General features: G+C 44.3%; 1 protein-coding gene across 1 annotated transcript in view; it reads left to right on the top strand.

The window, feature by feature from the left end:
* The window catches only part of LOC142559293 (F-box only protein 31-like), an 83,458-nt gene extending 59,202 nt beyond the window's left edge, over positions 1-24,256 (top strand). The window contains exon 9 of the mRNA XM_075670913.1: positions 21,537-24,256. Within this exon, the coding sequence (XP_075527028.1) occupies positions 21,537-21,693 (157 nt within the window). The 3' untranslated portion in view covers positions 21,694-24,256. The remainder of the gene's footprint in view (positions 1-21,536) is intronic.
* Positions 24,257-26,068: the final 1,812 nt, after the last annotated feature.

Below are 26,068 nucleotides of genomic sequence, written 5' to 3'. Positions count from 1 at the left end.
GCGACCGACAACAGAGAGGAGCTGTTCATTGAGATCGTGCCACATTTCGATGCGTACAAGCCGGGCTGCACCGTCTGCGCATGCATGGGCGTGCAGATGTGAACTTGCGCACAGCCGCAAGCATACGTGTGGTCTGGCCTTAACGCTAATGCTAACTCCTTGCATTTGCTGCTACAGTCAAACCCACTTACAACGATACCGGTTTTAACAATATATCGGTAATAACAATGAGAAGCTGCTGCACCATCAAGTGTTACATGTTTTCCATAGTTAATTAACCCGCTTACTACAATGCCCCGATGCCGCATTATCGGTTATAACGATGAAGTTTGGCTGCCGGGTGTCTGAGCCGAAAGGTAGTCAAATGCGAAATCCTTGAAAAGAAAAAAAAAAGAAAACCAGAAATTCGAGTCGCTGCAAGATGGGCCGCTGCTCCAGCAGCCGCCACGCACTCATTCTCTAGCCATCTCCGCAAGCCTCTCTCCCGTCGCCCTTCCATCCCTCCAAACATGAATGTGCTGCGCGCACAGCTTGTGTGTGCACACAGCTCTAAGCCGCCCCACCCTCCGAAACACGAATGGACCACGCCAACTGTGAGTCTCGCATGTTGCTCGCTGGCTCCTCATTCAGTGCAGTTCTGCAAACAGCTTAATCGCTCGCGTTTGTCTTCATTGTTTGTGTCGAAGTTGTTCCTGGCCACGTGGTTTCTCCCCACCGAAATGGAAGATGGCTGATCCGCCCGCTGATGATCAGCAATGCACGACATTGCCAGTGGAAAGAAAGGTCATGGCTGTAGATTTGGAAACTAAGTGCTTCTAACTGATGAGGCGATCATCGCGACTGTGCTTGTATCAGATAGTGATGGCAACGATGACGCAGTAGGGCAGACTGCCTCAACGTTGTCCTCACAGGAGGCCCAGCAGATGATTCTGCCCCTCAGGGGCTTTGTTTTCGTGAGGAACCTTCCACTGCACTACGTGGAGCACCTGGATGCCTTGGAGAAGGATGTTGGCAAGCTTCGCGTAAAGCATGCAAGACTGACGGACATAGGGTTTTCTCGTGCAAGCCAGTGAGAAGTATGTGACGAGATGCTTGTGGTGATATTGCCTCAGTGTGTCTTTTGGATTTCTCAAGCTGACAGGCTGCCGTGGCAGCCTTCTCGAAATTTTTAAAAGGCCCCTTTTGGGGCCACTAAAGCAATGCCTCGGCAGTGTTTGCGTATCACTTGCCACCCGTGACCCCTCTTTGCAATTGTTATAGCAGTGCCATTCTTTAACGCCAACAGCCGTGGCTTGTTACACACGATCGGAGCACCTAGGAAGCAGCTAAACGAGTGAACACAATCAGCCGCCGGATGGAGGAAGGTGGTGGGGAGGGGCACTGGCCTCCCTGCCTATATAGTTTTCTCACAACAGCTCTGCCATCCCCCAACTTTGATTTTTTCATGCAACCCGGTTATAACAGTTGTCGGTTATGACAATGGAAATTTCATGGCACCTGAATATTGTTATAAGTGGGTTCGACTGTATACGCTATACTAAAACTGTCTATTGACTCTATCGGGTACTCTAAGAGTTTGGGTCAAGCATGTCAGAAGGGTAGCTGGCCCATGCTGTCGTCCAACTCATCCACGCAAAGGCAGTTGTTGAAGGGAGGAACATGTTCTCTTCGAGAACGAGGAGTACTGGGTTTATTTACAATATCTACATGAGGAATGGAGGACGTTACGTCTCATCAATCTAGCATGACTGAATTGAAGCATACTGAGGAGCCGTCAAAGTCTGCTTAATTTCGTTCTGTCCGCCCTAGATCCCTAAGCCAGGGAAATCTACCACCCCACCTTCATCTAATCGGAGCGTGCAACGTCGTCAAAGGACCCGTGTTGAGGGTGAGGGTTCACACAGTCACTTCCGCACCTTTGTTCGCTGAACACAAAGAAAGGAGGGGAGCTTTGTAGACAGGGATTGTCACGCTTGGCTCAAACTGGCGCGTCTTGGTTCCTGGGATGAATCAGCAAATATCTGGAGCATCTCTCAAACAACCATGGTGGTTACCGGAGTCTGTGAGGAAACACCGTAGGACACCCTTTTCCAGGAATTTCTTGCTCCCATTGGTCCGTGATGGTGACAGTGAACCAACAAACAACACTCAATTTGCCAAACATGTCTCGTCTTGCTGGCACCGCAGGTCTGTCCCGAGGGGGACACATTGTTAGCTTCACGAAGTTATTCATTGCAGTGGTGCAGGAGAGGCTAGAAGGTCACTACCCCTGCTGGCCGATCGTAACAGTATGTAGCGGGGCCGCAAAGGCATCCGAATTATCAGGCATGACCGGAAAATGAGTCGTTGACTGTAATGTAAATAATTCTTTTTTTATGAAACGATTGCGACAAAAATGTTATATTTAGCTAATTTTAAGAATTAGAAAATATTGTTACGGTAATATTCCTCTAGAAGAGCGCCACTAAAGAAGACATAACATGAACCTCGGCTGGCGAGCAATCTGGCGTGCCTCGTCAGCTTTGGAAATGACATCGCGGGCGTACTCAGTGCGCAAATGGTCGGCAGTGGGGATGGTAGTGTCAAACGGTAATGTTGGGTTGCAGCCAAACAGAAGATAAAAGGGTGAAAAACCAGTGGTATCGTGACGGGAGGAATTGTAGGCAAATGTAACGGAGGGCAATGCAGCATCCCAATCTTGATGGTCAGAAAGACATACATAGAAAGCATGTCAGTTAGCGTCCTGTTAAATCGTTTAGTCAAGCCATTGGTTTGCGGGTGGTAAGCTGTCGTAAATTCGTGTTTTGTCGCGCAGGAGCGAAACAGGTCATCAGTAATGCTGGAGAGAAAGTAACGGCCACGGTCGATGAGGAGTTGACAAGGGGCTCCATAATGTAAGGTGGCATCATGTAGCAGGAAATCAGCAGCGTCTGCAGCACAGACGCAGGTAAAGAACCGAGGAGGTCAAGACCAACTCTGGGAGACGGGGTCAGATGGGACATCAAGGGGCTGAAGGAGGCCAGCAGGAAGCATAGGTGGTTTCTTTCGGCGTTGACACAGTTCACATGCAACGAAGTAGTGATGAATGGAGCGGTAATCATCATCGTCAGTCTGGTTACGCCCACTGCAGGGCAAAGGCCTCTCCCATACTTCTCCAACTACCCCGGTGACGTACTAATTGTGGCCATGTTGTCCCTGCAAACTTCTTAATCTCATCCACCCACCTAACTTTCTGCTGCCCCCTGCTATGCTTCCCTTCCCTTGGAATCCAGTCGGTAACCCTTAACGACCATCGGTTATCTTCTCTCCTGATTACATGTCCTGCCCATGCCCATTTCTTTTTCTTGATTTCAACCAAGATTTCATTAACTCGCGTTTGTTCCCTCACCCAATCTGCTCTTATCCCTTAACGTTACACCCATCATTCTTCTTTCCATAGCTCGTTGCGTCGTCCTCAATTTAAGCAGAACCCTTTTCGTAAGCCTCCAGGTTTCGGCCCCATACGTGAGTACTGGTAAGACACAGCTGTTATACACTTTTCTCTTGAGGGATAGTGGCAATCTGCTGTTCATGATTTGAGAATGCCTGCCAAACGCACTCCAGCCCATTCTTATTTTTCTGGTTATTTCAGTCTCATGATCCGGATCCGTGGTCACTACCTGCCCTAAGTAGATGTATTCCCGTACCACTTCCAGTGCCTCGCTACCTATCGTAAATTGCTGTTCTCTTCCGAGACTGTTAAACATTACTTTAGTTTTCTGCAGATTAATTTTCAGACCCACCCTTCTGCTTTGCCTCTCCAGGTCAGTGAGCATGCATTGCAATTGGTCTCCTGAGTTACTAAGCAAGGCAATATCATCAGCGAATCGCAAGTTGCTAAGGTATTCTCCATCAACTTTGATCCCCAATTCTTCCCAATCCAGGTCTCTGAATACCTCCTGCAAACACCCTGTGAATAGCATTGGAGAGATCGTATCTCCCCGTCTGATGCCTTTCTTTATTGGGATTTTGTTGCTTTCTTTATGGAGGACTACGGTGGCCGTGGAGCCGCTATAGATATCTTTCAGTATTTTTACATATGGCTTGTCTACACCCAGATTCTGTAATGCCTCCACGACTGCTGAGGTTTCGACTGAATCACACGCTTTCTCGTAATAAATGAAAGCTATATATAAGGGTTGGTTATATTCCGCACATTTCTCTATCACCTGATTGATAGTGTGAATATGGTCTATTGTTGAGTAGCCCTTACGGAATCCTGCCTGGTCCTTTGGTTGACAGAAGTCTAAGGTGTTCCTGATTCTATTTGTGATTACCTTAGTAAATACTTTGTAGGCAACGGACACCAAGCTGATCGGTCTATAATCTTTCAAGTCTTTGGCGTCCCCTTTCTTATGGATTAGGATTACGTTAGCGTTGTTCCAAGATGCCGGTACGCTCGAAGTCATGAGGCATTGCGTATACAGGGTGGCCAGTTTTTCTAGAACAATCTGCCCACCATCCTTCAACAAATCTGCTGTTACCTGATCCTTCCCAGCTGCCTTCCCCCTTTGCATAGCTCCCAAGGCTTTCTTTACTTCTTCTGGCGTTACTTGTGGGATTTCAAATTCCTATAGACTATTCTCTCTTCCATCATCGTCGTCAGTGCCACTGGTACTGTATAAATCTCTATAGAACTCCTCAGCCACTTGAAATATCTCATCCATATTAGTAATGATATTGCCGGCTTTGTCTCTTAACGCATACATCTGATTCTTGCCAATTCCTAGTTTCTTCTTCACTGATTCCTCCGTTCCTGAGAGCATGTTCAATTCTATCCATATTATACTTCCTTATGTCAGCTGTCTTACGCTTGTTGATTAACTTCGAAAGTTCTGCCAGTTCTATTCTAGCTGTAGGGTTAGAGGCTTTCATATATTGGCATTTTTTTATCAGATCTTTCGTCTCCTGCAATAGCTTACTGGTATCCTGTCTAATGGAGTTACCACCGACTTCTATTGCGCACTCTTTAATGGTACCCATAAGATTGTCGTTCGTTGCTTCAACACTAAGGTCCTCTTCCTGAGTTAAAGCCGAATACCTGTTCTGTAGCTTGATCCGGAATTCCTCTATTTTCCCTCTTATCGCTAACTCATTGATCGGCTTCTTATGTACCAGTTTCTTCCGTTCCCTCCTCAAGTCTAGGCTAATTCGAGTTCTTACAATCCTATGGTCACTGCAGCGCACCTTGCCAAGCCAGTTCACATCTTGTATGATGCCAGGGTTAGCGCAGAGTTTAAAGTGTATTTCATTTCTGGTCTCACCATTCGGGCGCCTGCACGTCCACTTTCGTCTATCCCGCTTGCGGAAGAAGGTATTCATTATCCGCATATTATTCTGTTCCGCAAACTCTTCTAATAGCTGTCCCCTGCTATTCCTAGAGCCTATGCCATATTCCCCCACTGACTTGTCTCCAGCCTGCTTCTTGCCTACCCTGGCATTGAAGTCGCCTATCAGTATAGTGTATTTTGTTTTGACTTTACTCATCGCCGATTCCACGTCTTCATAGAAGCTTTAGACTTCCTGGTCATCATGACTGGGTGTAGGGGCGTAGACCTATACGACCTTCAATTTGTACCTCTTATTAAGTTTTACAACAAGACCTGCCACCCTCTCGTTAATGCTATATAATTCCTGTATGTTACCAGCTATATCCTTATTAATCAGGAATCCGACTCCTAGTTCTCATCTCTCCGCTAAGCCCCGGTAGCACAGGACGGGCCCGCTTTTTAGCACTGTATATGCTTCTTTTGTCCTCCTAACATCACTGAGCCCTATTATATACCATTTACTGCCCTCTAATTCCTCCAATAGCACTGCTAGACTTGCCTCACTAGATAACATTCTAGTCTTAAACGTTGCCAGGTTCAGATTCCAATGGCGGCCTGTTCGGACCCAGGTATTCTTAGCACCCTCAGCTGCGTCACAGGTCTGACCGCCGCCGTGGTCAGTTGCTTCGCAGCTGCTGGGGACTGAGGGCCGTGGTTTGATTGTTGTATTCATATAGGAGGTTGTGGCCAAGTACTGCACCAGGGTGGCCAATCCTGCTCTGGTGAGGTAGTGCATTGCCGGTTCTGGTCACTGGGATAAGGCCGCACTCCAGGCCTGTTTATGCAATCTTATCAACACGCGGATTTTTTTTTCTTTTTGTTTTAATCCGGTGGAAAATTTCGAAAATGCGAAGGTTGAAGTACAAGGACTGAACTTTGTAGGGTGTTGTGTCTATCATTTCAATAATCATTACACAAAAAGGGGCGCGTTATGTATAGTTACTAGCGCCACCTACATCTACTGCTGTAAAATAAAGGCTAGACCATTCGTGGCCTGCAAAGTCGTTCTCCCACATTGTGTGTCACTCGTGGCTTCCTGCCGCTGCATCTAAAACGCAGTCGTAGTCAATCGCTACAACTAAACAACATAACGGTGATGTCTAATTCTTGCAGTCTGAGGCTCCACCATGCTAGGCGTCCTGAAGGGTCCTATAAATTGGCTAGCCAACACAAAGTGTGATGGTTGCTTAGAACTTTGAATAGCCTTCCAAATAAGTAAGGTGAAATTTCGTGGTAGCCCAATTTGTGGCAAGACATTCCTTCTCTGTCGTAAAACAATTGGCCTCGACCTTCGACAGCTACTGATTAGTGTAAGATATGACCCTTTCAAGTACATGTTTCCTCTGGACTAAGACAGCCCCGAGGCCTACGCTGCTTATGTCAGTGTTGATTTTGGTATCGGCATCTTCTTCTCAAGTGGGTGAGTACTGGTGGTGACTGCAGGCGTCATTTAAGCTTTTGGAATGCTTTGGCTAGCGGTGCCTTCCCACTTGAACTCGACTTCCGATTTTATGAGACGAGTCAGTGGCCAGCGATGCAACAAAAGTGTTTGACAAAGCAACTATAGTAGGCACAGAGGCCAAAAAATCTGCGCACTTCCTTTTTGTCGATTGGCTATGGGAATTTTGCTATAGCAGCTGCCTTCTGTGGGCCGGAACGGACTTCGGACTTGCTGATGATGTGGCTCAGGAACAGGAGCTTTTTTTTTATGCGGAAGTTGTCGTGGTTGCTTAGTGGCTATAGTGTTGGGCTGCTGAGCACGAGGTCGCGGGATCGAATCCTTGTCATGGCGGCTGCATTTCAGTTGGGGCGAAATGAGAAAACACCCGTGTACTTAGATTTAGGTGCATTTTAAAGAACCCCAGGTGGTCAAAATTTCCGGAGTGCCCCACTACGGCGTACCTTATAATCAGAAAGTGGTTTTGACACGTAAAACCCCATAATCTCTTTTTTTATGCGAAGCAGTACGTTTGGGGCTCCAGTGTGAGTCTGGATGACCTGACCACTTCTAGTACAGTTCAAGTTGGCTGATGTGATTGTCGAAGTTTGCAGAAAAGATGATGGTGTCTTCCAAGTAGAGGAGACACGCCTGCCATTTTAGGCCTACCAGCACCGTGTTCATCACGTGTTGGAATGTTGAAAGTTCCGAGCAAAGGCTGAATGGCATGATCTTGAATTCGAAATGGCCGTCCAGCCTAATAAACACTGTATTTTCTTGGCCCCTTTTGTCGGCTTCGGTTTTCCAGTAGCCAGTCTTCAGATCCATTGACAAAAAATATTTTTAGGAGTGTGCGAATATTATCGAATACTATTATACTTTTAATATTCATGTTCGATTCGAAAACTAAGTATTCAAAAATTTTTGAATATTTGATTGGATACGAATATTTGAAACAAATCGAATATATTGCTGGCTGTGTGGGAGCAAACATAGTTCTTAGCAGTTATTTCTATCTAATCTAAGAAAGTGTGGGATTTTGTGCCGAATTTTGCAATAATTTAATACTGCTGGTAAAATTTTGCCTGTAAAGCACATTTAGTCACTGGTTGTCTAAGCTATGCAGGAAACCCAGTCTCTCAGTACGAAGGGGCATGGGTTTGCAAACAGCGAGGATGCTGTTGCGCCCCAAATCAGCAGTGCACATTCTTTGGGTGTTTCCTCCAAGGCAGCCCCCTTTCATCAGCACCGCTGAGATGGCAACAGTGCTCGACACCAACTGTGACGGGCGAACAAAGAGACTCGCTTCGAATCAACAGCGTCCGCCGCCCTTCATGGAAGTGGTAACGAGCGTGAAGATTAATCACCCGACCTTGACAAGATGACCATCATGTAGAGCAAGGAACCCAGTTGAAGACTTTCGTGAAAGGAGCGTGACCTGTTTCGTGGAAGGAACAGAAACAATATCTGTTTCTGGGTTGTCTCGTCCTTGTTTCGAAGGTTGGATATCGGAGGCGGAGTTCTGTGAATTATATGACACCTCAGATCGGCTGCAACCAGATCATTAAATTCCATTGTGTAGGGAACTAGGAAGGAAAGACATTTTAAAAGAGCGGACCTTTGGTGCAGAGAAAGGGTGTGCTGAGGTGTCCTGACGTATGCAGACATGTGAGCGCTGACTAGAATCTCACGACTTGTTTCAATTTGTAAATGATGTAAAATAAACCCCTTTCACTCCTACTCCCGGACGTACTCATCCATATGGCACGAGGGATTCCTTGCCTAAACGCTACTCCGAGTCTCAACAGTGCACTCTTTTGCAGGTTCCACCCCCAATCCTGAGCTTATTGCCTGACAGCAAATGCAACGAGTGACAACTGGTACAGGGTCAAATACCTGAGTTTACTGGAAATTGATGCAATGTAATAAGGCAGAGGTTGGTGAGAACAAACTAGCGCTAATTGCTCAATTTTCCAAGGCTAACTTGAGCCAAATACAGTCTTTTAGTATCCCGGCTTATAAAGACTTAATAGTTTATTTTTTTTACCAATTACAATGTAATTGCTATGTTCTGACATGTTCAAATAAACCAACTTGTTAATAAATGCATGTGCATATCATTATTTAATATTCCATTTGATATTCTATGCTAAGTATTCATATTCTATTTGTATTCAGAGATCTTGATATTCGCACATTCCTAAACATTTTGTGTTGCGGATTCGGTCTAGCATGTCGTCTATATGTGGGAGGGGGTATGCGTCCTTTTTTGTGACTATTGAGGCTACGATAATAGACACAAAAACAGAGTTGCATCCTTCTTCACCAAGATAACAGGAAGTGCCCTTGGTCTTTTCAACAGCTGGATTATTTCATTGTGCAGCATTTCGTTGACTCGTTGCCTTAAAGTACCTCTTCCTCGTGTTGAAATTCGGTAGGGCTTTGACGTAGTGTTTGAGCGCATTCTTCAGTTATTATGCAATGCTTTGCTATTGGGTGTTTGTCGAATCCTTGATGATGACGAAAAGTAATCCTTGTATTACTTGAGGAGGCCTTTGATCTGTTCTTGGTTGTGCCTAAGAACACTCGGATTAATATCAAAAGCTGGTTCAGAAACTTCGATCATTGAAGTAGGTGGGCAATAATCCAAGAGGACAAATGCATTGCTGACGGCAGCAACTTCTTCAGTGTATGCAATTTGCGTGGCCTTATTCAGGTGTTTATACTCCTGGCTAAAGTTTGTCATTACCTGCACTTTTCCTTCATGCAACTGAACAGTACCCCTTGTGATGCTGATTTCATGGTCGAGCAGCTTCTGTTGGTCATTCTCGATGATTACTTTCATGTTTACGGTTGCTTCTGCGCTGACGGAAATGATAATGCTGGCCTGAGGTGGGATACTGACTTCATCTTCAACTACACTTAGGGCACAATGCCTGAGAGTCCTCTCCAGTGGTACTGCTTGCTCTGTAGTTAGAATTATCAACTTGGACTTCAGGTTGATGACTCTGTTGTGTTGGCTTGGAAAGTCCATGCTGACAGTTACATCTCACGAGCATTGTTGCCGAATAACAAAGGTCACAGGGTAAGTCTGGTCATCAACTGTTAGTCTGGCCGTACAGATTCCCATAGGTGTTTGAGGTGATCTCCAGTTGTGCGGGTTTAAAGGACGTCCCATGCAGCCTTAACTTTCTTTAACTTGGCAGCGAAGGATCCACTGATTGCAGAGTAGTCAGCTCCTGTCTCCAATAGAGCTGTAATGTTGTGACCGTTGAGAAGCACGTTGAGGTCAGTGGTTCCGAGTGTCTTGCACTGCAGTTAGGGCATGGCATCGTGTCACAGCTGCGTTGCATCAGCCCGCTGCTGTTTCATAATGTCATGAAATCTTCTTTAGGCACCATTTTCTTGGCTTCAAGGCATTGTCTGGATGGCAGTGTGTTATTGTGGCTTTGTCAATATGTCTTGCCACGTCGGTGGCAGTGGCAGAGAATTTTCAGCATTTCGGCGAATGGCAACTGCACCTTCATCAGTTGCGACTTTCAGTTTTCTGGATAAGGTCTAATGAACCAGACACGGGTTGGGTCAGTGTAATGTGGGGAGATGTGGCGACCTGGTGACGCCAATCAGGAAGATCATTGAGTTGTTCCACTCAGTGGCGGCGATGTAGTCGGTGACCTCACGACGTTGTTCACTGAGCTGTGGACCCAGAACATTGGCAGAAAACCCTCGTAGCTCCATTTCGTAATATGGGCACCGGCAGTAGACTTGGGCCACTTCTCCACAGTAGTAGCATAGCTGGCAGTAGTCGGGGGGCACAAAAAATGCCCATTTTCCTAGGCGTGTTGCGTGGGCTTATAGATGGGCAAGCTGGCGGTGGAATTGCGGCATTACGGGGCCCTGGCACTGGCGCGGCGGGAGAACATGACGGCGAGAGGTGGCGGTGTAAGTCATCACTTCCGGCAGGGGCTGCTATGATTCGGGCTGCACCTTGTAAACTCCAAGTGAACGTTGAAGTTCCTCTGTGACGTGTCAGTGATTGAGGCCACCTGAGGCTGTGACGAAGGGAACATCTTGCGCAGTTCTTCGCACACAATGGCCCTGATGGTATCTCTTATGTCATCAGAGCCTAGTGCTTGGATTTTGCATTTTGGCATGAGCACTTGGCGATTATATTGCCTTGTGTGCATTTCCAGGGTCTTCTCGATAGCTGTGACTTCAGTTGCAAATTCCGTGACGGTCTTGGGCAGTTTGCAAATTAATTTGGCGAAGAGGTCTTTTGCACCTTGCATCAAGAAGCACACTTCTGCGGATGGCACTGGTTTTGAGATATGTACTGTCAAACTTGCAGTAAGGATGTACTGTTGTTCCATTTACTCTTTTAAGAAAACACTGTTTTATGCATTGAAGCACAAAAGTTACTGGAACCAATGCATTTTGTCGGACACATTGAAAATGATTATTTCGAAATCGGCATAGTTCTGATAATTCGTTTCAAGTCAGTATGCTTTGTATACTCACTAGCTGCAATCTGTAGATTGAAATATGGTGTAAATGAATTAATTAAAAAGTTAATTATCATAGTTATGCTACTTAGTTAATGAAGCATTTTGTTTTCTTGTAGTAGTAATGGGCCGCCTCATCGAGTGATCAAGGGTTATAATTGTGCTATCTGCCACAGGCAAGCTTAAAAAATTTGGTGCAGTAAAAAAAAATAACACCCTGTATAATTGTTCACTACTTGCAGTTGCATGACTCGTAACCAAAAACATCTTTATTAAGTTTTAAGAACGATAGAAATAATGTTGCAAAATTTTTTTTCGCTCTAGAAACATGCTTTATGTCCTGCCATTTGTGCAGTGCGATGTTGCCTGTAATGTCCCTATTGTCTACTGTTTCTAAAAGGAGCCTTTTGTCAATTTTGGTTTTGGAAACAATCTCCCATGTTCTGTGAAAACAATCATGAGCCCTCAAGAGAAGCATTGCACAAACATTTGGTAGGTAGAGCACGTGCCTGTTCCTGCTAGTGGACGTGCGTGTGGTCAATACAGTACCCATACTTGAGGGACCTTATTTCACAACCACATACACAAGGTGAGTACTCAAGACAATCACACATGTAATAGGACTAGACGGAGAAATGCAAAAAATATTATTATACAGTCTAATATTGATAATTCGAAGTCGCAGGGGCCTGAAAATTTGTCCTGATTAATAGAAGTTCGAATTAAAAGAAGGACTCGTTCTCGAAGTATTCGGGCACCATAACACGATACACAAGTGATGCGAGTCATGAAATATCGTGGTGCGCAAGCACACAGCGAGGGAGGGCCACAAAACTGACCACACTAGCCAACGCTCGCTTCCCGATAACGGCAGAAAACGAAACTTCAAGGAGAAAGCTGGCGCCGGGCCGGCAGGGCTGGCGGCACCGATGCAGTCGAAGGTGAGGAAGTTATGAGGGAGTTGAGAGGCAGGGCGAGTAGAACATATTTGCAAGGAAGGGCGGAAGGGAAGTGGATTTGCTTTCCTGCCAGGTTGATGGCTGGTGCTACTTTCCTCTGCCACCGAAGCAGCGGAGTTGCCGAGGCCGAACTGGGCCTCCACTGTTACCGTTGCTTCCGTCTGCATGCTCGCATGCTTTTTCCTTTTCATCGGGACGTCTCTGATTAGACGTGTCATTGTAAAGAAACAAGCGCGAAGAGACCAAACCAAGCCAACCAAAACAAGTGTGAGCGAGAGCTGACACAAGCAGATGACAGTGCGAAACAAGCGGTCCGGCTGAATCCAGACATGAGTACGAATAGAGTGATCGGACAGATCCACATGACACCAGTCTCCTGCAAGTACGTCACTGTAGGGGCCATTCTTGTCAGTGTCCACCACTCGCGGCTCGCTTGCCACCGCGGCGAGCCGGGAAATATCGGCCCAGGACCGATCCATCCTGCAGCACGCATTTTGCTGCTAGTGCGGCTGGAGCATTGCAGCGTGATGCAGAAACGGCGACCTTACCATTTGAGAGAGGGTGACATTTCCACCACGTTTTTCTTCGTGCGCAGTGTTAAGGGAAGCTTTTCCTCTATGCTGGTCGGAGGCGCCGCTGCGTGATTTGGCGTACTTCTGAGAATATTCTTGGAGTGCGGTATGTTCAAATTAACCATCACAAATGCTTGCGCGTTCGAATTACCGGGCGTTTTCACCCATTGGAATACACATAACTTTGACGGGAGTACAGCGTCAGTTTGAATAAACCGGATGTTCGAATTAACGAGATTCGACTGTACATTAATTTTATTGTCTTGCTTGTCAAATAGCATCAACAAACAGATGTTAGCTGTGCAGGTTGGAAGTCGCGAATATGTGATGTGATTGCAAAATATATTCAGCTCTACTTGTGATCAAGAAATCTCCAAAACATGTCAGTTTGTGGTGACGGCCTGTCATGTGGTCTGCTCTTTCGAAGTACCTTCCTAGTCCCTACATGAAAAAAGCAGAGACGGAGCAAGGGCTCACTCTTTAGGCTTTTTGGAAACCATAATAATAAAAAAAATGTCTGTATTCATTGAGGCTTTCGCAAGTGAAATTACACTTTGTCATGTTTTTGCAGTTTTTCTTCAATTTAAAATTAAGCCAAACGTGACGCTAATTTCTCACATCATAGTGTACAATTTTTTCAAAAACTAGCCTACAGCTGCCTGCTTACGGCTGCTGAACCCAGCTTCACTTTAGCTGCTCACGTGTTGAGCAGTTCACGGCCACATCACACATTGCAATACAAGCAAGGCTTGCCTTCTAAAGAAAACCCAGTATTTCTAACCATCTTCAATTCTTCAGAAATTATTTTTATTCAACTAAAGCAAAGTTCCAAATCTCACACCATTGTGCGTGCCATGCATCCAGCTGTAGATTATTCTGTCACTTTGATGCCTAACACATAAAAGCGAAACGCATTGATATGTTTAGCAGGACTATCTTTTTTTCACTTTTACTGGCTTTTAACGGGCACCATGTTTTCCAGGACACTTCTCTGACCTCGGTTTATTGCTATTTCTGGATATTCGGCAATGGGCAAAAAAACATGGCACGCATTCCAAATCACCGTGGACACACACAGGGTGCAACCATTTACGACGTCGTTCTTGGCCTCCATCCTTGTGTCATAGGTCAAGTGTGCTCTCACTAAACTGAATCATTCTTGACAATTAGAAGTTGCTTTATATATAAACGCACTTCAACCTTGTAACACAGAAAGGTTTCTGGGTTTTCAGAAGATTAGAATGTGCAGAATACCATGTTGCTTACAATTACTGTGGCAGAGGTAAGCATCTATAGGTAGGTACTGAAAGAGCTCGTAGGAGAAATACAGTATATTGGCCAAGTCTAGTTTAGTCTGAATGGCAAATTTACCAGTTTTGTAGTCTCGCTTAAAATCAACATTTAGCAGTCCAGGACTATGTGCCCATTCCATTGGAACTCCATTCTAGAATCTCAGGTTCCCATTCCATTCCCATTCCATCTGTCCGACTGGTGTCATCATTCCATTCCTATTCCATTCCAGGTGGTTAAAAATGTGGAATGATTCCAGAATCATTCCAACTCCGAAGTGACCAGTCTGCAACTTGGATAGTGACTATTGGGCATGGCAGAAGAGGAGAAAAACTAGACGAACATTTCGGCTTAAGCAGGCAGGTGGACAAAGCCGGTAGTACTGAGATTGCTCAAGGGCTTGACAAGAAAATCGGGAAGGAGCAGGAAGTTTGAGTTAGAGGGTGCAGGCAGAGCAATCAGTGAGGGGCGAAATGCGCCGAGAAATAAGAGCCCAAGTATAAGGTCATGGGGATAATGGACAAGGATGGTAAAAAGGACTGCAGTGTGACACAACATTACTAGAACCAGCTCAGTTCCATAGCTCCACCAGAAAACCTCTCCCGAGTGATGGTCGCTGGATCTAGCAGTGCCGCTCTCGCAACTTCCTTGACAGCTATACAAACGGCGAGCAGTGCCATGTCGCTGCCGTGCCATTGTTTGAGTGGTAAAGGTACAGTTATGCATTCATACACATCATGTCGCATATATTGACCTCATAAACTGCAGAGTTCATACGGTGTCACTCTCGGGCATTATGCGTGCCATAAAAATTCAGAAATTGCTACTGCATTCAAGTGCCAATGTTGTTGAGGGTTAGCTGAGTTGGCATGCACATAAAAAATGAGCAAATGTAGGTGAGCAAATGTAGGTGAATCATAGTGGCAGCCATTACGAGCAGTTACAGGCAATGAGCGAGGATGCCAGGATATGTCTAGGCACATCCAAGCGATGAATGAGTCAGAGTGAACTCACAATAACTGCATTTAGTTAAAAGACTGCTTTAACTCAGCTTACAGTTTCATGCTGAAGCATTGCACTGAACCAATCTAATAACTTTTTGCTGGGCTGTGTTTTACAGCAAAGAGTTTAGTGCCTCTGTATGGAAGCACTCGAAAATATGTGTCTTGCGGTGTCTTGAGATAACTAGATTATTCAGAGTTTATACTTGGCAGACATGAGGGACATGTTAAGGGTCTAATTATGACGTGTGGGTGCTGATTAGATGCTAAATTGTAAATGTTTTTCTGCCTGTTCAGAGGTGTTATACATCAAACACTTACAAAGTTTTCCCACTGTCTTGGGGAACCAAAAGTGTTGGGAATTCTTGATTTGGAATGAATAAGCACCCTGTTATGGGCAATATGCATCAAAAGTTTGAAGTGTGTGGGTTAAATATGAATCTTTAAATGAATTCCTGAATTACCATTTTCTGCCCATATTCATGTGCAATACAAGGCACACATGTAGTTCTTGGCTTCCACAGTCTCCTTGGTGAACTAAACGAGGCATAAACTAGGTTCTGATTTGTAGAGAGTGACAATAGAGGATTTTAAAATGAATACGTCAATTCAGCAATATCCTTGAAGGGGCCCTACAGAGGCTCGACCATGAGCACTCAACAGGGAAGTGCCTGTGCAGGCAATGAGCCTTCAAAGCAATAAAATTGACCTCAGTGCAATTGCATAAGCATTTCTTTCATGATTTTACTTCGCCTCTGTATTCAGTGCCTATACTCACTTCAATGCATGGATGAATCCTTCTAGTCTTTTCAGAGGGTCAACAGTGTGTTAGAGCTCTACATCACAGCGGTGTTCTCTTCTTTGTGCATATTGCTGCATTGCAAGTGAGCTCCCGAAACCATAGAATCTTTTCAATAGGAATGCAGGAGCCACCATGCACTCTAGCACCTGGTTGTACAGGCCTACAGTAAATTGTTATTAGAGCATGCAGATTGTGTAGATGAACATTTTAACAATACTTAGCTAAGAAAAATTTATTGCGATACCAATTATATGGACACTCCAGGCACATTTCTGCCGTCGCTGTGAGGTTCCGTATAAAGTCCAAGGGCGACAAAATCGTCACCGCTCGCTGTATGCTGTATATGCGAGTGAAAGCATGCAAGGGCGAGCCGGTGATCGTGGCTCACTGTCTTCTGTCTACTGTTGCGCGCAACGCTCCGGGTGGAGGGGGGAGGATTCTACTCCGAGCCACTGTATCTTGAAAGCCATCTGTGACAGGGACAGAGTCCACCGTGCACTGTGTTTCCGTGATTTAGTTCACATTGATGCTAGATGCAGCATGAAGGTCAATTCGCTCGCATCCTCACTCCAGCGTTTTGACAGCGAGTTTCCGCGGTCATCAAGGGTCTTCATGTTTGCTTGTTCCGTGTACTTAGATTTAGGTGCACGTTAAGAACCCCAGGTGGTCTAAATTTCCGGAGTCCCCCACTACGGCGTGCCTCATAATCAGATAGTGGTTTTGGCACCTAAGACCCCATAATTTTTAATGTTTGCTTGTTTGCACATGAAACCGTGCTTGTTAATTTAGTTAGTATGCCTCTGTTCACAAGTTTATATGGCCAATAAAACTACTATCCTTACTTTTTGTAGCTGTTCAATAATATTTGTGCTTGACATTCTCAAATTACTACATTTTGTATATAGAAGCAGTGGTGCTCATGTGTTTACATTTCATCAGTGCCTCGATTGAGGAACTAATCTGTGCGCATATTGCAACACAATATACTGGCATGTGTTGAAATTTTTCTGAGGATGTTTGTTTGTCCGGATGAACATGCTTTTACAATTGTTAATATCATAGACGCTACATGGCCCATGGAAGTGGTAAGCTTATGGCATGTTTGACTGGTCGTTTCCGAGCGCGTTGATAGTCTTATGAAACAGCAAAGCTGTGGTACACATTTTGTTACAAAGTGTTTGTTGTCATGATAAACCTTAGATTTGTAAACAACTTTAAAGATGTGTAAGAATTCTGGGAAACGGCCAATTGAATGTGCTATTCATAGGAATGACAGATTTATTTGCTTGCTTCCAATTATGTGAAACATTGGTTATGCTTTCTTGTATACTTTTCGTTCGTTGCAAAAAGTGTAGACGTGTAATAATTGTTTCGTTCATTAACACTTTCCTGTCCGTGGGAAAAGCAGTAGTTTTTTGGGTAGTCTAGTAAATACTTTTTTTCCTTTGACAGGGCAAGCTTGATACTGAAGTGTATGGTATCATACTGAAGAAGAAATTTTGTTTTAAGCGGTACTATTCCCATACAACATGTTCATTAAAAAGAATTTTAAAAAAGGACTCTAAGGAAAAAGTTTATAAAAACGTCATGTCACTTCACACAGAAAAAATTTTAAATTTTCAGAATATAAATTTTCAACGCAAAGAATCTGTGCAATATTCCCGCAAACATCATTTTTCTGTGTAAAACTTATCTAGAGATAAAAGAAAATGTCAACCCGAGTGACTAGCCCTAGCGCAATACCAAGATCAACTCTCGGCTGCCTTTTTGCTCGAAATTCACTGCGCGACCGCAGGCAAAGGATCCCGACCAAAGGTTGTTAACACCCTGCAGATAAGGACTGTGGCATTCGTAACATGCGGGATATGTTTATATCAGTGCACGGCAGCTTTGAAGTGGTTTGGCAAAGAAAGTGAAACTCTCTTCAAAAATCCGACAAGCCAAAGTTCTCTTCCGCATCAGTGCTGCTTCCGAAGTCCGAAAACTTGCTTGCAGATGTATTGGAATTGGTAGAAATGCGTCATTTCTGTGCATGAGCAGTGCGCGACGCCGACACCATCTTGGAAACTACAAGCACTCATCGCCCTGACCATGCCCCAATAATTGGCACTAACTGTCTGAGAGCACTCGGAAAGCAGCAAAATATGAATTTGCAGCCATTGACAGTGGGCTATCGATGGGAATAGGTGGGAACAGAATAGTGATATGCGAGCATGAAGTCAACTATTTGTTGTGTCAGAGAGATTTCGATTTGTATATGCCGTGAGATATGCTTCCTAACATGCACTTGCGGTCCTTCAGCCAAAGCGCTGCCTATAAACAACACCAGGAGTTCAAGAAACCATCTTATCTAGCCGTTATATTACAATTTGAGTATATATTCTACGGTCGAAGATTTGGTTAGTGCTATAAAGTGGCAAGCAAGTGACTGGCCATATCAGCAGCGCTTCAGATTGAATTTTCCGTGTGTCTAGAATGTCTGAATGGTATCTTCTATTGTTGAATTTCGTCACTGCCTCTCTCACTAAAGAAATCTGCTTAGACTTCAGTGCACATGACTCATCCAGAGCAGCAGGCATAACTGCCTCCACTGTGGCACAAATGCCTCATTGCCACATTTCATGCCTTCTTACCCTTCGCTAAATTTTTACAAGATGCACTAGGAGCCGTAGCAATCTTTCAAGAAGGAAAATAAAACTACCACACAATCATTTTTTATCTGCCTTACTAATCTTGAACACACATTCCTGTGGCCAGCCGTCATGTCTTTTCTAAGGATATAAACGCTTAAGAGGAAGCTTTAGTTCTGGAGGTTCTATATACATACAGTCAAACCCACTTATAACAATATTCAAGTGCCACAAAAATTCCATTGTTATAACCGATAATTGTTATAATTGGGTTGCATGAAAAAAAAAATCAATATGGCGATTGGCAGAACTGTTGGGCGAAAACCATAATGGTGGGGCATGCCCCTCCCTACCACCTTCCTCCATCTGGCTGCTGATCGTGTTGACTCGTTAACTGTTTAACTCTGCTCCCTGCGTGCTCTGATCGCATGTAACAAGGTGCGGCTGTCGGCGTTCAAAAATAGCACTGCTATAACAGCAAAGCGGAGTCACGGGCGGCAAGTGACATGTGAGCTCCGCCGAGGCATCGCTTTGGTGGTGTCAAAAGGGGCCTTTTAAAAAATGCGAGAAGGTTGCCGCGGCAGCCTCACAGCTTGAGAAATCCAGAAGAAATGCCGGGGCGAGATTGCCACAATCATCTCGCCACATACTTCTCACTGGCTTTCGCGAGAAAACCCCATGTCCATTAACTTTGCTTGCTTTACGCAAAGCTTGCCAACATGCTTCTCCAAGGCAATCCAGGTGCTCCGTGTAGTGCAGCGGAAGGCCCCTTGTGAAAACGAAGCCCCGGAGGGACTGAATCATCCGTGGGGCCTCTCGCGAAATCAATGTTAAGCCAGCTTACCCTGCCGCGTCATTGCTGCCGTCATCGCTATCCGATGTAAGCACGTTCTTGACAATTGCCTCACTGGTTAGAAGCACTTCATTTCAAAATCTATAGTTGCACGCCTTCTTTTCACCATCAATGTCGTCGTGCATTGCCGATGATCAGCGGGGAGATCAGCCATCTTCCATTTCAGCAGTGAGTCAAACGAGGCTGAGAAACCGGCCAGGAATGGCTTCGACGCAACCAACAAAGACCAGCACGAGCGGCTTAATCTGTTGGCAGAACTGCGCAGCATGAAGGTCAGTGAGCAATCTCAGAGCAAGGCCCAGTGCTGTCAGTGGGCCTCTTCGGTTTTCGAAGTTCTGGCAGCCTGCTGGCAGCCAGATTGCAGCCAGCTAGTTCCGATCCTGATAGGAAGTCACGTGGGCTGGGATCCCAAGACAACCCAAAGCTGCCCGAAGTTTGCAAAATCGAACGCTGGGACAGCTGGCGTTTTTTGCACAACCCTCGTAATTATTTCAGCAGTTTCACATAAGCTGTAAATTTATATATCAAATTGGTGCGCTTTAGATGCTCTAAACGGTGCTGCTCAGAGAGCTGTGATATCTATTTGCAGTGTAGAGGTAAGCATTTATAACCTCTGAACTTCAATTTCTTTTTTAACTTGCCAATTTTGGCGAGTTTTGTAAAAAGATGCCTAACCCTAAATCGAAATTTTGTTTCCTGTAGTCACTAAAATTTGGCTTTCTGTGTCAAATGCAACCAATTTCCTTCAAATCGGTTCAGCATCTGCATTTCACATCTATTTGAATCGGGAAATCGGAGTTGGCCCCGAGCTAAAGCTTCCTCTTGAAGGCATTCTTTCAGATTTATTGCAGCACACAAACACGTAAGAGTTTATTCTTTTACTGCGCCGTCACGATGCATTAATAAAAAAATGTTGCAAATGATCAAAAAGGCTAGGTGAATTCTGCATTTCATGCGCGCTTCATGTGCCAATGCAGCCGGAGTACTACAACTACCGGCGTGCACTGTGGCAGTGGTGACACAGCGCAACTCGAGATTGGTCTGTTGATCAGCTTTAAAGGATTGCTCAGCCCTGTATTGTTTCCAATTACCTTCAGGACAAAGTTTATACAGCTAAACATTGGCATAGTGTTGGTGGAGTTTCAGGTTCTCCACAATAGTTTTGGGGCTTATGCAGGGTTCTCTTCAGAAATTTTTGTGTGGTGGACATATTGTGACTGGGGTGGGGGGATTATACACACAACTAAACCTCTCTCTCTCTCTCTCTCTTTTTCTGGCATCTTCCCGCCATTTTTATTTGTATATTCAGCGATTTTGCATTTTGGACGCATTAGTGAAACTAACGCGAGCCAGCGACACATCCTACAGCAACCGCCAAACTTCGCTGGGACCAAGAAATGCACAGCTCGTCGCTGTTGAAACAGAGGCAAAATGTACGCCGACGATTCAAATCTGCATCAGCCAATACGAGTGTTTCCTCTGTCCGCTTGGCAGCAGTGATGAATTGTGACACTAGTTTTTTCCGTTTTTCATTCGCTTATTTTGCTGTTATTTCTGCATGGTGAAATATGCCACTGTGGCTATCTGAAGCTAAGATCTCTCCTCTTTGCAATGGTTTCAAAATGGTGTCATTACGTCGCTGGAAAGGCGTGCACTCTGCAATGCGATGCTACCTCCTGACACCTGATTTCTACCAGATCTATGTCAACCGTGCACTAGAAAAGTGCAATTTTTCTTGCGTTCTGCGTCACTTTCAAACTTTTCCACACGTAATAAAGACACATCTGAAGATCAAAAAAAGAAAAATACAAGAAATATTGAGCAAGTCTACCATCTAATTGCTGAGTACTCCCTCAAACAGGCTAGAGGTAAACCCGGAGGAGTTGGCGGTAAACCGCAGCAGTGGGCGGCATTCCCACCACCGCCCTCTGTCATCAGTGAACTGTTGTCAGCACACTTCTTTGGGCGGCCACTACAACTTTTCCTATGAGAAGCGAGCCATCTAATTATGCACTGGTGACTGGCTTGTGGCTCTTCATTGCCTTAATGGCTTTGGTGTTGTGTCCGAATTCGCTAGTAAGGCATGCCAGGTTCTGATGTGCAGTTTGCTGCCTGTGCAGGTACCATGGCTTGGGCCAGGTGGCTGGACATGGTTACACAAACCCATCCTTCTCACGGGGTCACTGGGTTGTCTTCAGCGAGGACCTCTTTGGCTTCCTCTGGCTGGAGCTGCTTTCGTTGAGCATGTACCACAGAGTTAAGGAGGACCTTGCCTAGGAAGTCTCCTCCAACTGAGATGCTGGAATGACCTGTGTTGGTATTAGGCTGTTGTGTGTGTTCTTGCTAAAGCCGCTAAGGAACTGGTGCAAGAGCTGCCCTACCAAAGTCATCATTGTGAATACTGTTAAGCGGCCATGCAGTGCTGGTGTACCGAACATATGGGAATACCGCAAAGCTTGGTGCCACTGATATGCTATGATTGCTAGGAGCTGTGTCACAATCTGGCATTCAGTGAGCAGTTCTTGCCTTGTTACGGAAAGGTCAAGTGTTAAATGTAGTGCTCAGAAAGCAATGGCACTGCCTTACTGATACCCTATTCATGTGTGCAATGTCACATGTTGCACCTGTGGTTTCACTCAACTCTGGTCGTCTGTTGATTTCACCTGCCTATCCTAACTGTGGTGGGTAGTGCCATTCAGACTTCAGACAATATAGGGAGAGTACATTTGTGAGCATAGCATGTTGTGTGTGTGCGTGTATGAGTGTTTGTGTGCTTTTTGCACTCGTGAGATCCCCTTCAGGAACAGTGGCCCAGTGTTGCTATACAATGTACATTTTTTACAGAGGTCATTTTAGAGCATTGAGCCATTGATTCCGGGTTTTAGTAAAAATCATTCTTACCTTTGCTTGTTTTATAAATGATATGCATACATGCATGTCACAAAAATCAATGTGGTGAAATTATGTTACTAGAAGCCTGTGGTAGTTTGTCTAAAGTGTTGTTCATGGGCTGTCTGCTGTTGCAGACCTATGTTTGTCAGGAGAAAAGATCAAAGAATGTGTACATAAATATAATTATATACATACGTACATATATATATACATATACATATATATTTTTTGTGGTTGTGAGCAGCCATATAGTGTGATGTTTATGATCTCTTGCAACGGCTAGCCATGTTCTTTCTTTTTATTGTTTGGTATTGTGAGTGAATGTACTAAACAAGGAAGACTAATGGCTGTGCTTTTATGCATACAGCCCCAGTCACACTCGTACAGAACACATCAGCTGTGCAGATTCAAGTGAAAATTTACATTTGCTGATGCCTTCAACTCGATATACCTTTCTATCTGTAAAAACATTGCATGTGGCAGCACATGCTCAACAAAAGGCTTTTTGAGCTTAAAGCCAATTTGTAAATGTTACCATCACAATCTGAAAACCATCAGTTGTGTGTATATCTGTGTGATCGAAACTGTGCATGTCAACATTGGCTTAAAAACTCATGCCTGCACATAGTGCTGCTACATTTGTGCTTGTAGATGTGCATGGTTAGCTGTAAACATTTACTAGTGTTGGGGCTCAAGTACAGGTATTGAAGGGACACTGAATTGGCCTATTGTAAAGTGAAGTTAAACTTGTTTGGTTGATAAAACATGCAACTGTGGTCACGTAAGTGAAGTATTTTGCCATGTGTACCTGAGGCACCGAAATTGCGGTGTGGGAAGATTGAGATGACATTTAGGATTTTTTTCTCCATCATGCCTAGTTGTCTCCACAGTTGCATGAATATGAATCGTCAGTACCAAAAATTAAAAAAATAAAAATAATTGTAATTAAAAAATGCGAATACAAAAATTAAAAATCAAAATCAAGTGATGTGAAAGGGCATTTTGTACCTATTGAAATCACCGAATATGTGCTGGTATTTAAGAACGCCTTTTTGTTTGCTGCAGTTCATGAGGTTCCTGTTTGGTACCAGGTTGGTGTCATTATTTCTCTCGTGGTCATGGTTCCCTATCATGTGAAATTGTGCATTTCTGTGGCCAAATCGAAGACCTTGCAAGCTATTATGGGGCTGTCTAAACTTGCAGCATTTTGTGTAGAAACTTGGTGAATGAGTATATTGGAAAAATAAGCACAGCTTTCTAATATCCTTCATGTCGCCAGCTATGTGAATTTGTTGCTGTTATATGTACATTGTGGTGAGTTTTCTTTGAGTTTTTAGAACCTGAATGCCATTTTGTAGTGCTGTGATACTCAATTCTTTTATAACAGTTTTTGTTGCTATCAGAGCACCCATGTTTTACCATAGGCATCCCTTTACCTTTTACTATGTTTGTGCTAATGATGAGCTTTATTACGTGCAACTTGGAGGGTGACAAGCTTTTTTGTTACATAAATTTTGTTTAAGCAAGGGACACATGAAAATGTATTGTTACTTTTTGGGTTCCTTTATTTCGTTGTAAGCATTATTTTTTATCTCATACTTATTTTCAGATAGAGCTCACTTTTTTGAACGTGTGTTTTGTCTAAATAGCGCACCCAATTTGCAATATGAAACTTTTTAATGAGTACTAAGTGGTTGTCACTTGACTTGCATGAAAAAAAAAAATTTAACTGGTACTTTGGCCTTTTTTTTTTGTTGTTGTTATTTTATGTTTTGTTTGCCCAAGAAAATGTTCATGTTTAGAAAAAGACTGGTTATTGACGCAGTCCTCATTCAGCTCTGTACCATTTTTGGCTTGATTGTGATTACTCTGGTTTTTCCTTATGTGCTTCTCTCTCATTAAAAGGCTATACAAGTGCAAAGGATTTAATAAAAACTGTAAAAATTGAGGCTTCTCTACTCTATGGTGTGGCAGGATTGTAGTGTAAATCCATACCTGGAGCTCTACCGCATTTTGTCATGCTTTGTAATTGGCTATGCATGCAGTTACTTGCCACCACTCACTGTCTGCCAAGATGATGCAGAAACATGCCTTGTGCTTAACTCACTTTGGGCAGGGCATTGCGGCTCTATTACTGGCAATTCTGAAGCGTAATTCTTCCAACTCCTTGAGCAGGTTTGCGAAAAGTGCTGTGATAAGCTGCTGCAGCATACAGCCTAGGGCTGCATACATGACATTTCAGCAATATGTCCGTATTTGCAGGCTGTTTGCCGCAGTATTCCTGCACCAATTAGTCCAGAATTCTTTATTGGTTTCAGAAGCTCATGTGGGGGTGCACCACGCTTAACTCTACACAAAATGCAACTGCTCACTTCTCCTGCTCACCCCCCACCGCTCTTATATCCCTGTGTGCTTGAGCCTTTCACACTCCCTGTTTTGAAAACTATGTGATTAATTCATTCATGAAACTTTTAGATTGTGGTATTGAGTGCTGACAGCTTTCTGTGAGCAACTCATGCCATTGAAAAATTGGAAGTCGTTATTCATCCATCTATCCATTCATCTCAAAGCAACAAAATCCCAATAAAGAAAGGCGTCAGGCAGGGAGATACGATCTCTCCGATGCTATTCACAGCGTGTTTACAGGAGGTATTCAGAAACCTAGATTGGGAAGAATTGGGGATAAGAGTTAATGGAGAATACCTCAGTAACTTGCGATTCGCTGATGATATTGCCTTGCTTACTAACTCAGGGGACCAATTGCAATGCATGCTCACTGACCTGGAGAGGCAAAGCAGAAGGGTGGGTCTAAAAATTAATCTACAGAAAACTAAAATAATGTTTAACAGTCTCAGAAGAGAACAGCAGTTTACGACAGGTAACGAGGCACTGGAAGTGGTAAGGGAATACGTCTACTTAGGGCAGGTAGTGACCGCAGATCCGGATCATGATACTGAAATAATCAGAAGAACAAGAATAGGCTAGGGTGCGTTTGGCAGGCATTCTCAGATCATGAGCAGCAGGTTGCCATTATCCCTCAAGAGAAAGTATATAACAGCTGTCTCTTACCAGTACTCACGTACGGGGCAGAAACCTGGAGGCTTACGAAAAGGGTTCTACTTAAATTGAGGACAACGCAACGAGCTATGGAAAGAAGAATTATTGGTGTAACGTTAATGGATAAGAAAAGAGCAGATTGGGTGAGGGAACAAACGCGAGTTAATGACATCTTAGTTGAAATCAAGAAAAAGAAATGGGCATGGGCAGGACATGTAATGAAGAGGGAAGATAACCGATGGTCATTAAGGGTTACCGACTGGATTCCGAGGGAAGGGAAGCGTAGCAGGGGGCGGCAGAAAGTTAGGTGGGCGGATGAGATTAAGAAGTTTGCAGGGACAACATGGCCACAATTAGTACAGGACCGGGGTAGTTGGAGAAGTATGGGAGAGGCCTTTGCCCTGCAGTGGGCGTAACCACGCTGATGATGATGATTCATCCATCTCTATCAATCATTATGTATATGTCTGGCTTGTTGCAGGAGTGTATAGTATATTGATATGAGAATTTATGTTGTCTTTGCCCTCCTGGACGCCATTGCCTTAGAGATGTGTAATTTCTTTTCAGTTTGCGTTTTTGCCAATGCAATGTGCTCTAATTCCCCTTACGATGTCTATTTTCAGAGCTAGCAAATGTGCTTTATGGGTAATGTGACCAGGGCCGGTTTAGGGTAAAGGCTCCTTTTGCTTAAGGTTTACCCTCA

The sequence above is a fragment of the Dermacentor variabilis genome, chromosome 1 (assembly GCF_050947875.1).
Source record: "Dermacentor variabilis isolate Ectoservices chromosome 1, ASM5094787v1, whole genome shotgun sequence".
NCBI classification, from domain to species: Eukaryota; Metazoa; Arthropoda; class Arachnida; order Ixodida; family Ixodidae; genus Dermacentor; species Dermacentor variabilis.
The sequence above is the reverse complement of the archived record's forward strand: the minus strand, read 5'-3'. Positions and strand labels throughout refer to the sequence as shown.